This window comes from Juglans microcarpa x Juglans regia, chromosome 1S, assembly GCF_004785595.1.
Source record: "Juglans microcarpa x Juglans regia isolate MS1-56 chromosome 1S, Jm3101_v1.0, whole genome shotgun sequence".
Classification (NCBI taxonomy): domain Eukaryota; kingdom Viridiplantae; phylum Streptophyta; class Magnoliopsida; order Fagales; family Juglandaceae; genus Juglans; species Juglans microcarpa x Juglans regia.
The window spans coordinates 28,527,723-28,545,968 of NC_054595.1; the positions used below are offsets into that span (position 1 = coordinate 28,527,723).

The following is an 18,246-nucleotide window of genomic DNA, read 5'->3' on the forward strand; positions in this document are numbered from 1 at the left end:
ACTCTTTTATTTTAGATTATGGGCCACGTATTAGACCCAACCCGGCCCAAACCCCCCTCTGCGCCCCACAACCCACCCAGAAGTTCCATATTCTACCCATTTCTTGCTTCTTTTCATTTGTTGACTCTTCCCAGTTTTGGGAAGCCAATTAGAAGTTTAGAACCTTCTTAATTGCCATTAATTAACTCTGCTGCAACCGAGGGCATCCAATATCCCTTCCCTTTTCTATCCTCGTATACTTCAAAGCCTTAACGAAGCAGTTAAAGTTTTATTTGATTATGCAGTTTGTATAAGATATATAGTTTATATTAGATAAGATATGAGATGAGATGTTTTATTAAAAATTAAATAAAATATTATTATAATATAAATGCATGAAGATGGATGTCCAGTGGTGGAGTCCTTAATTTGTAAGCCCATTAATCTTTATTAATTGTATCTAGCTAACTATATATAGACATGGCTTTGGCTTCTTTAGATGCTGGTCACCAGGACATGGCTTTGGCTTTCCATTTATTGTACTTGTAATACCTCATTGTCTTGGTACATATATGATAGCTTTACGAGGAACTTCGTGGGGATCACATGATCGGTTGTAGGATTCCACGTGTGCTTCATTCAATGGCTTCTTCTTCTTTTGGCAACTAGCTAGGTTACGCTATATTAATATTTTTGTTTATTGATAAAGAGAGATGTTACTTATAGTACATTTTCACATTAAACAATAATATGTGATTTTTTTTTCTATTCAAAAATATATATATATTTACACATCAATATATATATTTAAATATAATAATAAAAATAATAAATTATATATTAATATGTGATGTAAAAATGATATAATTTTCTTTTATCTATAATGGGATCCGATCGGGAAGGCAAGAGGATGATGGCAGGGATGCCAATTCACATGCATAAAATTTATATAGGAAAATGATTTAAACATAATATTTTTTACAATACTTTACACAATTATATTTTAAATAAAAAATAATTTTATAAAATATCTTATAAAAATAATATAATTTTATAAAAATACCATATTTTATAATATTATTATAGAATATATTGTAAAATGGGTTGCGTGCATATATCATTACTCATTTATATACTGTGCACCACTTCTGCTCACTCGTCTCCGACAGCTGTACTATAGAAAGATTGAGTTGACATGATATATGGATGTACTGCTACGTTTGGCTGTGCGTGTAATCGCGGCTTAACATGAATCACTTATCAAATGTTTCTGTATGTCCTATGCGACCCCTCATAAAAACAAGGAGATGGGGAAAAAGACACAGATCCACGTTTTGCGGGGAAGGCTAGGATTAGATGGGCCAATGTTGTACCAGAATCGTCGAGTGACCACAAGCCCAGGCCCATATATTTTGTCAGCAAGCCGATTGATTTCGAGCATTATTCTACCCATTATCTTAAAAAATTTATTTCGGTACCAAGATATAAATCAGGCGTTGCATACAAGAAACCTAAGTAGCTACGCCATGGGGGCATCCTACTTTTTCCCACCCCCCCCATAAAGTCTCTCCCCATCTCTTTGGAAGTGCTGAAGCTCAGCCAACAGTTGATTTGTTTATATAATATAACAAAGGAACCTAATTACAATAATCGATCTAAAACTTTATTATTGGCATTTTATTATAAATATAAAATAATCAAGCAATTCTCAAGACTTTCGGGACAGTAATGGCTCCGATTGCGGGCTGCCCGACTCCAAGTTGGCAATTGCCAAATCCTCCCCTCTCTGTTTCCATAATCTCTGAAATAAATTTGGTTTATCATCAGGCTGAGGATCTGATGTCTTAGACGTTTCTTTCAAACTCTGAACATGCTGAAGGCAAACTTGAACAGCATCATGCACTCTCACAAAGTACCACTCCTTACCAATCAGATCAACAACACCAGATCTTGATAAGGTGAGCAGAACTTCTCTGTTTGGATTGGAAATGGCAATCTGCAAAGAACCGAGACATTGCCAATAACATTATCATCATGGTATTGAGAGATTCAGATTGCTAAAAAAGAAAAAAAATAACATTTATAGACTCATTTAATATGGATATTTAACCTGGATGTCACGTGATTTGTACTCCTGATGCAAGTCTTTCAAAGCTTGAACAGCACTGGAGTCTATATATGTTACAGCTGCAATAACAATAAAGAAAACATAACTCACTTTGAACTCTGAATCAGTAAGGGAGGGCGACCCAATGTATTAATGACAAAAGAAAAAAGAAAACGAAAAAAAAATTAGTTTAGCGAACAACTCAACGTGAATTGTTTATAGTCATCAGTTAAGCATTCTTCATCTGAGACTACATGCCGGTATTGTAATGTATCTACAAACCACATTACTTGTATGCACTTGTATGGAGGAAATCATTTTAACTACATTGAGTAAATAAGACATCATGAATGCTTCAGCATGAATGATCAATAATGACCCAAAACAGTATTGTAGATAGAACTCAAAGAAGCAGAAAATGACTTACGTGCCATCTCTATAATAACGAAGTAAACTCTTTCAACGTCCGGTCCGCGACTAGTAGATCTATCAACAACAATTTCATATTCCCGTAGCCTGACAGACGACATATGAGTTAGATATCATCTTTAAATTGCAGAAACTGGTAAGCACAAATCAACTGTGAATATTAGCAATATGAATTAACATATACAATGGGAATTGTCACTATTATTGGATTTTTGCAATATAAATAAACAATAATCTTTACCTTTCCTTTATGTAACTAATGTTTGCAAAATATATAGGAGCATCAATCCGAACCACCACAATTCCATTGTATGTGTATGCTTCTGGATACTGTTGAGTGTTTCGATAAACAGTAGTGCCTGGAAGACGGCCCAAGACAGCTGCAGTACACCCCAAATTAACAATTAGAAGATACAGGTATCAATACCCTGAAACTAAACGCGGTTGCAAATTGAAACGGCACCGGTATTGAGCTCCTAGTTTTTATTTCTAGCTGAAACCCACCGAGTAAAAAGAAACTTTCTACTACCAGAGCCCACTAGGGAATTATATCTTCTAGCCAGAACAGAACGAAGTGGTTACGAAAACTGACTTGTCTAAGCAAGCATTTGAATAATATTCTGTAATGCAGAGAACACCATTGTACATGTAAATAGGCATACCAAATAAATCAAGCTACGTACCAATATGTGGATTTGCTGATTCGTGGATAACAAAAGCAAGCGAAACACCAACCTACATGTTTATGTAAGGTATATCTATTATGAGTTTACACCTTATGCAATATCGAATCATGTGAAATATCCCCTTTAGACAAAATAAAAAAAACTGCTACATTACTTTTAGATGTTTATAAATATAGGGTGGGAAAAGCTTGAACAAACCTTTTTTCTTTTTTGGTATAAATAGAGTTCAGAAAATAATTTCAAGAAATATGTACTGAGATTCAGATTATTTCAGACGCAATATGATACAAAGCTTCTTTGGATGCCATATTGGGAGTTTAAAGAGCCCTAAAAATTTGTGGCACAAAGCTTTCAAAAATATTGGATGCATTAATATATGAGTCAAAATGCAAACTAATATGGTAAACTGTATCAAGTACTCACCCCAACAAGGACACCGATCTCAATACCAAGGAACAATGTTGTAGTGCAAGTAATGGTCCAAAGAAGAAAATCTTTCTTATCTACTCGCCATAAAAATATAGCCTCATTGTAATCCACCTGGAACGATACATCCAAAAGAAAAATGTAAAAAGTTTTTATCTGAACATGGTAATGGTGGTTACCAGTCCTAGTCTGATAAATGTCAGCTCATATACCTTGCAAATTCAATTGTCTAACAATTAAAGAAAGTTGACGAAGTAAGCATCATCGGCGTGGAATTTTAAAAATACTCACCAGACCCATCACAGCAGAGATCACAATGGCAGCAAGAGCGCACTGGTATGAAAGAGATCACAACACATGGTTAGTGTTCCATTAAAGTTTGGAAGGCAAGAGAACAGAAAGGATATGCAGCAGTATAGATACCAACTCATGTTGCATAAAATGTCAACTTCCTAGACCATGGTTCCCATAATAAATCATTGATAAGGTAATAAGCAAACTGTGCTGTTCAAACCAGGAACCCCTAAGAATAAGGACATGGCAGAACATGCTATCAAACATGACCTGCAAGTTGCATCCCTACTGAGAAAAGAAATGTGTTGAAGTTGAAACAAACCTGGGGTATGTATTCAAACAATGGAGTCAAGAATAAAAGGGCACAACCCATTATGGTTCCGGAGACAATGCCAGATAAGCCAGTTTTTGCTCCACTTTCATGATTCACAGCAGACCTAGAAAAGGAACCTGCATGTCACATTCAAAAAACATGAGCCTATTTCTATTAGATACGTATGTTTAGTAAAAACTGTAGTGATAAATAAAATTAAAATGAATGAAGAGATCATTTCTGTAAACACTAGTAGCTAATTATGAAACATGGACTCATGTTGCAGATCTTAGAATTTTGCAGAAGTATCACCTGTGGTAGGGTATGCTGAAAAGAATGAACCCATAATGTTGGCTACTCCAAGACCAAACAACTGTTTAAAACAAATAGAATATTCATTAGATATTTCTTTGCTCAAAATAACGATTGCACAATGTCCTAATATTAAAATAGCTAATTACCACCATAAAAGATCAACACCACCCAGTTCTTTTTTTTTTTTTCCAGTACATAATATAGCATTGTCTTCTATAATAAACCATCACATCTAAACAAAAACTTCATAATCAATGGAAATACATTGTTCAGTTCTGTCATTTTGTTAGATGGGCAGTGCAATCCAAGGAATTACAAGCAACAAATGGTAAATAAATTGCAGATTTTATCCTATGCATCATGTATGACGTTCATGATACCAGTTTCTGTCAAGCTACATTATCAACTCCATTGAATTCCATTTTAATTTCATGGGGGGAAGGCAAAATAAACAAAAGCGGAGACTCTTATATGTAGTAAAAGATGCTGAAAATAACAATAAATTTATTATTCTACAAGAAAGAGAAGTTAATTGCAACAACTAAGAGACCAGGTATTTAGCTGATTAAACCTACTCGTGATGAATTTAAAAATTGGTTTCTCATTGAACTACATGAAGATCCATATGGGCTATGGCAAGGAAAAATGCCTCACAAATGGAAACTAAAAACAAAAAACATAAGAAACAAACATGCCACTATATTTAGCTTGGACCATAAGGTGCTCATTTGAGTATTCCTGTTAATTTCGTGTATGGTGTGCCCATGGACTAGTTACCACATTATATATAGATAGAAAAGCCACAAAATATGAACCGAATGGGAGCATTTTAAAAGAAACTGAAAACCAACTGAAATATGGAAAATGATTGTGTAGTCCTAAGGTATGCAAGCCCTGTGCAGTTAAGTGGGATATACTAGGGACCCATCATGAAACAACCCACTTTTCATGATGGGCCCTACTTTTTGTAAAAAGGCCTGCACAGGGTTTGCACACCATTAGACTGTATAGCATTACTCTCGAAATTTATCCCATTTTCCACACAGCTATGGAAAGAAGTTTTATTTTTGGTTTGGTATCAAAATGAAACACGTTGTTCACATCATTGTAATAAGAGCATATATATTAATATTTGTGTAGTCAAAACTTCATTCCCATAAACCAATTAAATTATTCGACTGCATGCAGCATGCCAAGGAACATAACAGAAATTAATCACACAAAAAAGAAGAAGCAAACTTCCTAAAGTCAAGATTTGAATCATAGTTATACCCAATGATGCAGTCAAAAGGTAGGATATCATGCACTTCATACAAAATCAGCTGATCTGAGATCATTAAACACAGACTGGAAAACGTGTGAAAATGACTGGATTTTAGACATTACATTCCCTATCTAGCCACTTGTGAAAGGGAAATTTAGAATATTGATCCATCCGCAAATTGCAGTTGAGCCCATTGGAAAAGAGGAGTTTAAACTGCTACAAATGGCAGAAAATGTACATGCTTCCTTTTTGTTTTTGGAGGGGGTGGATGGGTAATAGTTCACTTGCATAAATATTTAACTGTGTACAGGCCTTCATGCTTGCCCACCCCATTAATTTGTAAATAAATCAGCACCTTTTGCAAATATCTAAGTTGCATATATTCACACAGCTAAAGACGTCTGCATTCTGCCTTTTAAAGGCATACCTCTTGATTTGAATCCAACTCGTATCCATTCTTTGCGGCCAATGCTTTTGCAATCCCCACAGATTCCTAGAGTTAAAGATGTAACATAATTTTCATCAGTACTGCAGTTAAATCCAAGAAAAACTTACATGATGAATAATCAATGCAATGCCTCTTACCAATATGGCTACACCAGTGATGAGAAGAGCAGTTGGAATCAAAGATGTTACATACCCAAAACTTTTGGGTACAGAAAATCCTGGGAGGCCCTGAGGTATATCTCCTACCTAAGACAACACCAAGCATCCTTTGTCAGTCTTGTTGAGATGTTATTGGTCTAAGATAGATAAAACATTAAGACAAGTAAAAGGAAAAGTTAAAAAAATGAACACATGACTAGCAATTTTATCTGAAGTTTTTTGTCTTCACATGATGCCACTTTAGACCGTGATTATATCATGCAGAAAGTAGCATAAGTTATGACCAAATTTTTTTTTATTGGTAAACAAAATTTTATGAATCATGAGAATAGGCAAGAGCCCAAGTATACAGGACATATATAAGAGCATCGTCTATGAATGCTAGTTTATGACCAATAATTGAGATTAAAAATGTTGTAGTGCATTAGAGATCCCTAAAATTAAGCAGTAGAAAGATATATGACTTTTCCGCAAGTTGGAGAAGTGATATATATATATATATATATAAAGGATATGTTTTGTTAGGATTGAAGGAATAAGAATTGCTATTATATACTCACTTCCACCTAAATCATGGTTATGCAGATGAGAATTCATGGATGTTATTAGAATAGGTTCTTTTCTATGATAGATTTATGATTACTACTTTCTGGTTGATATCATATGAGAAAACATGGACATCTTTAATTCATTAATCCAGAAGCATCAAACTAGTAATATTTCCATGACAATATTACTAGATCTGATACCCATTAAGTTAAATAGAGTCTAACATATGCCATTCTCACCAAAGATATGGAAGAGGGATGAAATATTTTCGCAAAAGTTGTTCCCAAAACGACTGCTGTCAGGGGACCTGCAGCTCTCAGGAATCGCAAGTACTTCCTTGTTTTCCCCTACACATGAAATGTCAAAATCATTACTAGATTACAGGTAAAAGACAAAAGTCCCTTCAAAACAAAGACAATGAATTCGTACCAGGTGCTTCATGACCAGAAGTATTGCAAGTATTATGGATCCCATTACAAAAGGGGGCCATGAAAACTACAAAAAGAAAAACCTCCCGTTGTTAAAATGGAACTGATAAGCAAATATGCAAGGCAGCATGGGTATGCTAAAATGAATAACGTAGGATAGAAATGTTTAATTATCAATACTACATGACTTATTCAATGCTGAAAACCATGGCATGCTGGGAAACAGAGCCGACTGAAGTTGGCAAATTACCAATGCAAACAACCCATTTTCCCGACTTTTTATTTCACTTCAGCTTCCAAATTTCAGTAATTCCACATTCCAAACGAACTCCTAGGACTTTTTAAAACTGAAAAATAAGTTTAAAGGGATTGTTTTATATCCAAGATTTAATCCTAGAAGCCTCCACATTTGATCTTATAGATAAAAAGATCTTCACAGCCTCATATTTCTGACAGGCTCCTATTAGTTTTTTCTTTTAACAAAAACCAATCAACTTTCCTATGGCAGCTCATTTTGGGTTATGAGCAAACCTCAGTACACCAAGCAAAAAGAACAAAAAAATACAACATGTATAACTACCCTATCCTCCAAAAAACAACGGATTATTAACATCTCATGAAAGGTGGAAAAGCTTTTCCAATGGCCAAAACGCCCCTCACTTCTCATGGAACATCATTTAAATCATAATACATGTCCATCATTTTGGGTTATGAACATCTCTATCAGAACCTTGAGCACCATCTTTAGCTAAGAAATAAGCAATATTATTAGCCACACGAAAAACATGTCTCCATTACAAAGCAAGGCACTGACATGCTGCTGAAAGCTGTGCCAAAATTCCATTACCCTCCATGGCTTCTGTTAGTTAAGAATCCAATGACTGCCACGGGTAGGCTAGGATCAGGCAAGGCTAGGCACGAATGGGAAATGTAAAGTCCAGCAGACATATGAATAAACTAATATACGAAGGATAGACGACTTGACCATGCAAAGCATACCCCATCTATCCCAGCTATGATGCTCTTAATCAATGGCACAATCTTGCTACTCCGTTCTATATCATATCCCAAAAAGTATTTTGCTTGAGATAGCGCAATCACGACGGCTGAGGCACTTGTAAAGCCAGAAATTACAGAGTGGCTGATGAAACGAATAAGCCACCCAAGCCTGAAATTTCATATAATGGACACATAAATAAAATGCATGAGAAAATCAAAGATCATAGTTCAAAATGAATCGACAGCAAAAATAAAAAATATTCACTTTCAAGTAAAACTAAAAGTAAGTGACCAGGGTTGGGATCCATGTAAATCCTCAACCCTTGCCCCACTCTTCAAAATGAGAGGCAGAACTAAATAATAAGTCATTGCTTCATGTGCTATAACACTAAAATTTTTATTAAATGATTAAGTTCATCATATCCTATCAGCTTAAACTTTTGAAGCAATTATTAATTTAACATAGGACTAAAGTAATGGTCTTAAGTTCAAAACCTTCTAGTCTTTAGCCCTATTTTTAGTGAGAGTGTGTATTGCCACATGTAATTAAGGGGGTTAGAATATTGATTAAATAATTAAATCTACCCTTTTCTATAAGCTCAAGTTTTTTAGATGATTGACAATCTAACAATAAAAAAACTTCAATCTACCCAAGAACAATGATATGAACTTTCAAGTGTTCCACAATGTGAGCTAGAAGACTGTCATTATACAGCTTGAGAATTATTTTTATATAATATGATGACCTACACAAGCCAGGAATCAATATTATTTATATAAGGTATATTTTCCTATCACCACATGACTCAGCATGTTCAATTACTGATGTTTTAAAGCTATACGAACAAAATTATCTACCACTGCAAGATCAGATTTACATTTTGTAACCACTTTCATGAAGAGAAAGATAAGCAAAGGAACCTCAAGAGCCCCATTATGCATTCCAGTATCCCAACCATAAGCGCCAGCAATATTGCAAGTTCTGTGTATAATTCATCAGATGAATCAACGATTTCACTTAAGACATTGGAAACCAGGAGAGAAACCAATGCTACAGGACCAACTGCAAGCTGACGAGATGACCCAAATATGGCATACACAAATAGAGGCATAAAACCAGAGTCTTCCTTGCAAAAGCAGAAGTAACAATTCAAAAGTTTGATAAGCAGATTTAATATAGGGAAAAATCAGAGGTCTGTCTAAAGTACAGAGGTGAAATAAAATAATAAAATAATACAGTAGACAAAAGTGAAAGAAAAGAATATAATTCAATAGAAATTTAGCAACGTTTGTTGGTATGTAGCAATCAGATCTATCATAACTGAAACACTTACTTCCGAATGTGTCCAGTAGGCAAAAGGAAGTGTTAGATGAAGATTGAAGACAGGCACAATTTGGAGTCCTCAAGACCCAGTAGATTTTTTTCCTTACTTTTGCAAAATTCACATCATATGAAGTTTTTTCACTCTCTCGTAGGAATTGGAAAATAAAAAATTTAAGAAGTTTTGTCTCTAATCAGGAAGAAGCACAGTAGAGCCAAATTAAAAGCTGATTTGCAAGGGAATTCAATTTTAAACTTCTCTACGCCAGCTCATAATTAGAAGATTCTCATTCTTGATTACAATAGAGTAAAGTTAGCCACGTCTAATCTGGTGTTCTGCATGGATATATTTTGCCATTCACTATATCAAAATCAAGCTCTCTCACTCATTTGTTAAAAATCATATCGGTTTCCATCATAATTCAATAATAATTATCAAAGCATACCAAGACGATATTTCTAAAATCAAAACTTCAATAACATTATAATCCAGTATGGCACTTACAAAGTCCATATATTGGTTGAAGCCCAGCTAATTTTGCATAAGACATCGCCTGGTCATTCACAAGATACAGTTAAAACAACTTGAATCCATCCATGTTATCAAAATATTCAATTAAAACAAACCACATTCCAATAAGGTGTCCTGTCTCAATGAAAAAAAATAAAAACAAGGAAGAAAACGGCACTAATATCGTTAGAAGTTACAATCAACTAGCATTGATGCTTCAGTGGTTTGAATAGAGTATAAAAACAGCAATCAGACTCATATCGCGCCGAACCAATCATCAATTGTCTCAGCGCTTGGTGCATAGCACCCAAGTCGGGTCAAAGTTACAGCCATTGGAATTCTCGGGTCTGTAATAGTGAATAAACAATCATTTGAAACTTCATTGGATGAAGGGAGAGAGATAAGCTATCAGATCATGAACAGTTAAGCTTACGGCCAAAATCCAATAACTTAATTCCAACATTAATTTTGAGACTGGACCATGACTTCCGTAAAACCGCCTACTAGAACTGTAGAAATATGTCTGATTATCAACGTTTGACTGGATAATTCTACAGCGGGTTCAAAGGGAAAACAGAGGAAGGCATACGATCAACAAAAAAATACGTGAACAAGGAAAGCTTTGAGTTGCCAGAGAACGGAAAATAAAAATATTCAATATTTTGTTGTCGACTGAATTAATCATTTGTAAATTGCAAGAACATATTTTCCACTCAAGCGATCGCAAAACAACAGTCCAGCTTAGTTGAGCTGAGCCCTGTATCTTTTCAAAACAAAAACTTAAGGGTTAATTTTCTTTCCTTTCCTCGTTTTCCTTAACGACCAAACAGAAATTATAACTCCGTTTGGTCGCAGAGAAAGAAGTAAAATCATCAATACAATGGAAACATTATCTACACCGAAGAATTGTATGCTGCGTTCGTTTCTTTTATTGTCTTTGAAGGAAGGAATGGTGAAGTGTAGGATATCAGTACCTGGGGGACGAGCATGACACCGACGGTCGTCCCAGCCATGAGATCTATCTGGAGGTACTCCCTCCATTTGTAAGTCCTTATCCAACGGTAGCAGGGGAGGAAGAGCTCGATCCACTGGACCCAGGTCATGCTCTGCAGCTTCAACGTCCATTTGGAGAGAACTGCGCTCGGATATGAAGTAGAAGACGAAGACGACGGCAACGTGCTGGGGTGCTGCAACGGAATGATCTTCACGGACCGGGTCGACGTCGGCATCGAGTAGTCCGACTCCGCAAGGTTGGGTGAGCTGGGCGATGCATACGTTATCTCCATGCGCACCGCCGGCGCATCTGATCATTTAACTATCGGGTGATTCAGGCCGGTGTACGTTTTGGGTGGCCCAGGATGGTCCACTTCCATGATCATGAAAAAGAGAAAATCATTTTAAATAAATAAAAAAAACCACGAGAATTTTCTCCCCAGAAATTTTAGCTGGGGGACGGAAGATTAGAAAATGGCGGTTGGTTCTCGAGGTTTGAGATTTTTGAGTTCATACATCGAATGTATGTATAGAAATCATAGATCGCGGCCGTTTATTTTCGGATAGAATAGATGAATTGAGATTAAAGTTAAGTAAAATATTATAGTTATAAAATGATTATACAAAAATAATCACATAAATTGATGTGGTTTGATATGATTCGTCAAATTATAAAATTATTTTTATTGTAAAGTAGATTTAACAGATCAGATGAAATCACATCAATTTATAGGATTACTTTTGCATAATTAGTTTGTGGATGTAGCAGTATTAGTAAGTTAAAAAGTTAAATAAAATATTATTAAAATATATTTTTGAATATTATTTTTATTTTAAAATTTGAAAATGTTGAATTATTTATTTTATTTTATGTAAGAATTTAAAAAAGTTGTAATAATGAGATAGAGATTTTCAAAGTTTTCAAAATTTTAAATTTTACTCTAAAAAGTAAATCAGATTTAATATATGATAAATAATAGTTGCAGTCGTGAATGAGCAAGTGTCGTAAAATCATTTTGAAAAAAAATAAATATATATGATATTCACATAAAAATAATAATTTTTTAATAATAAATTTACTCTTTTTCAAATCGATTGTACGATTTTCTCGCAATATAACATTACTCTAAATATATTATACATACAATTTTTGTTAGACAATTTTGAAACAAATACTTTGGGCTCAAAATTTCAAATAAATAAAGAGGAAGCAAGTTTTACACCATAGAAAAGAACAATATTTCCGTCAAGTTTTTTCATCTCTTTAATTGCATCAATGATATATTTTAAATAATTTGATAGATCAATCATTTAAATAAAAAAAAATATTTGATACATTAATTGAGAATATAAAATTTTCAAAAAAAAAAAAAAGGAATTGTGACAAAAGCTTCATGAAAAAAACAAATCCAAAAATCCAAATATTTACCCAAAATTGATCTTCATTAGGTAAAGCCAGTAAATTCAAATCGTAACCGGAATGCAAGGCAAAAGTCATTTTACCGGGAAATGATGGGGAAAGTATGTGGAGGGGAATAAGGGTAGATGCAAGGCGTGTCGGAGAATATAATTTGAACGGAAAGTCTGACGGTGTCAGATCCGTGCACGTTTATCTTTTTCTTGCTGGACCTGTACCAATTTGCATCCAACTAATCCCAAAGCACGTGCGTATCTATTGGCCGCTGGCCAATCATATTAAACACGCATCTTCATATATTATTCTATATTTTACTTCAAGGGTTTTATTTTGTATTTATTTTCAATTCAATCCAATCCAATGCGCCATTAGCGTATCTACGTTGCAACTGGTCCTCCAAAAAAAAAAAAAATGCAACTGGTCCCAGAAGGTCGCACATATTAAAGGGCCGAGCAGTGTAGCACGAGACGGTCCGATAAGAGCAAAATAATTTTTTTTTATACCCTTAAATATTTTTTTTTTTCAATTTAACATCATTATAAAATACTTCATTAATCATTAAGTAAAAAAATAAAAAAATTATCAGAACCCAAATGGGACCCAACTACAGGTGAGAATAGCATTTTTTTTTTTTGCACTTAAAGCACTCTTATTGGCATAGCTAAAATTCAATTTTAACCAAATTTAGCTAACAAAACACTTAAAACACCTCATATGTAGGGGTGTCAAATCGTATTAACGGGTCGTGTTCGTGTCGTGTCAAGACGTGCATATTATACTATATAGGTCAACCCTAACCTGACCCGTTAAGCTTATCGTGTCAAAATCTCAAACCCTAACACGACCCATTAACATAACGGGTCGTGTCGTGTCAATCCGTTTTGATCAGTTTATGTAAATGGATTGAACAGATCCAAAATTAACCCGTTTGATCTAGTTAAGTTTAGCATATTTTTATATAAATATTAAAATCACAATATCTATAAAAAAAAATATAAAACTAATTGCAAGTCTAAAATTACAATCTAAACAATAAAAATATCAAAATTAAAATTCCAACAATTTTATGTTTTAAGTATAAGAGTATAATTGTAATTTTAACTTTCTTAACGGGTCAAAACGGGTTGACCCATTATCAACCCATTAAGCAATCGTATCTTAACGGGTCAACCCTTTTTTACCCGAACCCGTTAAGGCTAAACTCTAACCTGCTTCTTTCGTGTCGTGTTCGTGTGGGATTAACAGGTCGTGTCATATATTGTCACCCCTACTCATATGAATTAGGCATGTCAATATAAATTTAGACATTAATTACAATAACTCACCAAATATGTGTACAAAAATTTAGCCAAACACTATAATATTCATTTCTCACTCCCCTCACCAAATATATAAGTATTTTTTGTAATTAAGAAATTATATTCGATTTATTATTATTAAATATAAAATATGATAAAAATAAATAAATAAATTAATATTAATTAGAATATTAATTATTTATTTAATTAAAACATAATAATTATTATTATTATTAATATTTAATAAATGTGATAAATATTAATATTAATTTAACTAGAATATAATTTATTAACGTTTAATTGGTATAACTATAAAATGTGATAAAAATAAATTAAATAAAAAACTATTAAATTAAGAATATTTTATCATTACATAGAAAGTAGATTGATAATCGAAGATTGGATTTGAATTAAAGAGGCAAATTCAAACTCATGTAATATTAGCAGCTAAAATTTGCCAATTCAATGCGAATGCTCTTAAATGAGCAATGTTTGGCGTTAAGATGCAGGACCAGCCCCGACAAATCGAACAGGCAAGTCAGTTCTCCAGCTACAAAACGTCCCCCAAGCATTGGCAGGTTCCACCAACCTGCAGCCATCACAGCCAAAATAATTTTTATCCTACACTTCGTGGAAACAGGAACCCGTAATCGAGTGTGCCTTGGAATTACGAGAGCTACGACAAGTTATTTAATTTTTTGCACTGGGACTAGTTTGCCTGAGCATGCTCTGGTTTGTGAGTGTACTCGTAATCAAGATGTACAAAGGCACGCTCTATCTCAGGCAGGAGCTCAAGCTTCTCCTGCAAGGATTCCCCGATATCGTGAGCCTCTTGCAACGGCATGCCTGCTGGCAAGACTATGTCAACCTCCACAAAGTAATGTGACCCAAAGGTGTATGCCCGGACCGTATCAATATGCCTCACGGCCTTGTGGTGGTTCCAGCAGAGGTAAGTTAGCTTCTGAAGGTATTCTGGAGCAGCTGATCTTCCCACAAGGGAATTCACATTCTCCAACACTGTTAATGACCATGTACGGATGGTGTATAAAGCCAGCTGTAGCAAGTCCAAAGTGATATGTCAGTGTAAATCTCCTCTCTGATATATATAGAGAGAGAGAGGAACGAAATGCCAGCAGCAACATTTACTACAGCATAGGTGCACAACTCCCATGTTAACATAAGAAGAAACAAAAGATCTGAGAAAGAGAGAGAGAGAGGACTTGCAACGATAGCTCCAACGGGGTCCATCCAATCATCAATATATTTTGCAAGCAGAGCAGCAATTAGTCCAATAATGTTGGTGATAACGTCAAAAAAGTGATCCTGGGCATAAGCTTTGACGATCTCATTAGTGAAAGAGCGGCAATAAAGAACAAGAAGGAATTTTACCAAAGTCACAGAAAGCATAATGCCAACAAGCCATTGCTCTTGCTTCATGGTCAAGTTGAACTCATGCTGATAGGAAGCACATAAATATTGAGAAGAAATATCAGAGACGGTTTAAGATCTCAAGACCCAAATGCATCCAGTTATTCAGAACTTTCTAATTATCATAGTCATGGAAAATGAAAGGTTTTAAACACATTAAGAATGCAACTAACACCCACTTACATCAGAGAATAGTGTCCGCATCGACTCCAGGATAATCTGCAGTCCAAGAGTCGCCATGACGGAGGCAAATACGAGGATCCCCTGCGAATTGTTGAGATGTATCAAATTCTGCTGTAGTAATATTATGTTGCAAGGCATGTATGAACACTTGCAAGGACTACAAAGATTTTTTAGCAAAACAAGAGCCCTCCCTTTTGAGTGAAATAAAATGAACCTTCCTGATGTCATAAGTACAAAACAACAGCAATGAAGAAGACATGCATTCGTTCATGGTAAACATGACGGACGAATAGCAATTTTACTCAAGGCAATGTCCATTCAACCAAATATAAGTCAAGTGATATCCATCTACAGCTAGTGACTGATAACAAGTCTTGCTGGTAAAATCAGTTTCACATACTAGGATTACAAATAACAGTAAGAAAGAAAAAACAATCGAATTGGTTATTAGCTATCTAGAATCAAAATGGCCCAGCAGAAAGTAATTTGGCAAAGATGGGGGTGCATTAAGTCAGCGCTATACATGCATGCAAAGTAAAATAATCATGTTTAGCATAAACTTGGGCTGCACCAGCACTGCACTGTTCATTTGTAAACTTAAGCGTGTAGATTAGAATATCACAAAAAAAGTTTAGAGGATAACTTACCAATGGCTGCATACGTTTCTTTCCAATAGGATACTGATAAGGGTTGGGTGTTTGCATAGAGAATGCAGTAAACCACAGGATGAAGCCAGACAAAAGATCAAGAAGCGAGTCCAGTGTGGATGCAATAATAGCTAAGGAACCACTTTGAACAGATGCGTAGACTTTAGCTGCAAAGAGAGCCATGTTTGCAACATTTGATATTCTGATGGCAAATGTTTCGCTTTTAGCCAACTTCTCTTGCTCTTCCTGAAACCGTAACAATAGCACGATTATGGTTTTCAGCTCCAGAGCTAAATGTAAACAAATAAAAGCTTAAGGAATTGAAATTGCAATGATCGTATGAACCTTTGACATCCCAGGAATAAAGCCACGCTCTGCTAAAGCATCCATTTCATTAAAGCCCTCGAGCATTTCTACCTGCTGCTGATAGTAGTCGGCCACATTGTCTTCAGGACCTGAAACCATCACGCAGAACAATTGAGAGTCATTCGTATGATATCTCTGAAGTCTTGATTGTGAGTTATATTACTTAAAGAATCATTCCAATCAATTTCACTTGTCTGGTTTCTCCAAGTCACAGTGTCTTCCCCTCCCACTATTATTTAGAATTAAAGTGACACTCTCAGGCTATGCAATTAGCGGCTTTTAAACCTTTTAGAAGAAAATTAGTGACTTCTCCAATATACAAGGATTTCTGAGAAACTATTCATAAAATCATACTCTGCTGAACTGTTAAACCTCTTAAACCTCTAACACATTAAAGTATTCTGTTCTTCCACCTTGGCGGCTTATAGGATGCTATCTACTATCCAAAAATTCCTACTTTTGCTTACATGAGAGAACAAAATATCAAACATGCCAACACACAAAAACAACCTGAACCAGCCAAGCAAGCAACCAACTCGTGAGCTAAGAAACCCCACCCCCCAAAAAAATAATAATAATAATAATCCAAGTCTCAACGCCTCCACCAACAGTTTAATTACTCTTTTAACGATCAATTTACAAAGCAAAATCCAGTATTGTCACCTAATTCTCACCAATTTTCTACCCTGGAATTTGTACCGCTTATATATGGCAAAGCAAACTGAAGCTCAAAACATCCATAGGCTTTTTCCCATACATAACAACCACTGGTTCATATACATTTAAAGATATGGGGAAACACTAAGAATCAACTAACTCCCACCGCCTGTCAACTGAAAATAAGGTAAAAGCAAAGCGAAATAAAGCAATTAATACAATAATTTGGAGGGACATAACTATAGAAATAACACCAAAACAAGCAAAATGCACAGCAGACCTAAAACTCGGAATAGAATATCGCCATTAAAGACCAAAAGAGAGAGATCGTCAACAAATTACCAACCACGAAGAATAGTGAAAATACCTAAAACCCCCAGGCAGTCGTGGAGGCCACGAGGAAGCTTTTTCTCCCTCTGCTCTCGGCATAACTGGACCCCGTCGAAGTTCAACCGCCACGACCCGTCACCACAGTTGGGCTGAGCCAAGAGCGAGCGCTCCTCGTCGCTCTCTAGAGTCACTGGCTCCACCATTTTCCTCTTACCCAAAACTCGATGAAGAGCTATGGAGAACGAGGGATATCTTAGACTGGAAATAAAATTGGGAAAACGAGAGGGCTTTTTCGGGATGTTTGGTGAATGACTGCTGTGGCTGCTATAGTCGGAGATTCTTGAACCAGGGAAAGTAAAGAAGAGCACGAAAAAAGTGAGCGCGCACCAAAAAAAAACTCTGACACGCTCCTAATCCACGCGCTTTTGTAATTAGATTAGGAAAGACCGGGAGCAAAAGGTCTTGGGGCCCTTAGGGTCCCTTGGGGTTATTGAACGGCAATCTGGCGCGCGTGGGATATGGTTTTTCGGATTTGTGGCATGTGGATGAACATTGGAGTGGCGACACGAGATCGGATTAGGTGACGGTGATGGCGTGGGGGAATAACATCCGAGAGCTCGGGAAAAAAAAAAAAAAAGAAGGCGTGGTACAGAATTTGCGACCCGTGGACGGTTAGGATTTCATGAAAGAAAATGGAACG

General features: G+C 35.5%; 2 protein-coding genes across 4 annotated transcripts; both read right to left on the reverse strand.

Moving 5' to 3' along the window:
- Positions 1–1,574: 1,574 nt before the first annotated feature.
- On the reverse strand, positions 1,575–11,746 carry LOC121246347 (probable sulfate transporter 4.2). 2 transcript variants are annotated; one of them, XM_041144467.1, is made up of 17 exons: positions 11,202–11,746; positions 10,222–10,270; positions 9,317–9,518; positions 8,396–8,564; positions 7,398–7,463; positions 7,208–7,315; positions 6,399–6,506; positions 6,241–6,306; positions 4,547–4,607; positions 4,244–4,371; positions 3,919–3,960; positions 3,625–3,741; positions 3,199–3,250; positions 2,757–2,895; positions 2,514–2,602; positions 2,090–2,166; positions 1,575–1,975 (listed from the first exon to the last, which is right to left on the reverse strand). In XM_041144467.1, the coding sequence occupies exons 1-17, from the start codon at positions 11,511–11,513 to the stop codon at positions 1,688–1,690; spliced, it is 2,073 nt and encodes a 690-aa protein (XP_041000401.1). In that variant the 5' UTR covers positions 11,514–11,746; the 3' UTR covers positions 1,575–1,687. The 2 variants fall into 2 exon arrangements, with proteins under 2 accessions (XP_041000401.1, XP_041000402.1); XM_041144468.1 differs by having other exon boundaries at positions 9,317–9,522; positions 11,202–11,275.
- Positions 11,747–14,378: 2,632 nt separating this feature from the next.
- On the reverse strand, positions 14,379–17,895 carry LOC121246351 (metal tolerance protein 11). Of its 2 annotated transcripts, none has more exons than XM_041144474.1 (6): positions 17,584–17,895; positions 16,539–16,648; positions 16,194–16,439; positions 15,547–15,627; positions 15,160–15,390; positions 14,379–14,989 (listed from the first exon to the last, which is right to left on the reverse strand). In XM_041144474.1, the coding sequence occupies exons 1-6, from the start codon at positions 17,747–17,749 to the stop codon at positions 14,645–14,647; spliced, it is 1,179 nt and encodes a 392-aa protein (XP_041000408.1). In that variant the 5' UTR covers positions 17,750–17,895; the 3' UTR covers positions 14,379–14,644. The 2 variants fall into 2 exon arrangements, with proteins under 2 accessions (XP_041000408.1, XP_041000409.1); XM_041144475.1 differs by having other exon boundaries at positions 15,160–15,258; positions 17,584–17,890.
- Between the last annotated feature and the right edge of the window lie 351 nt (positions 17,896–18,246).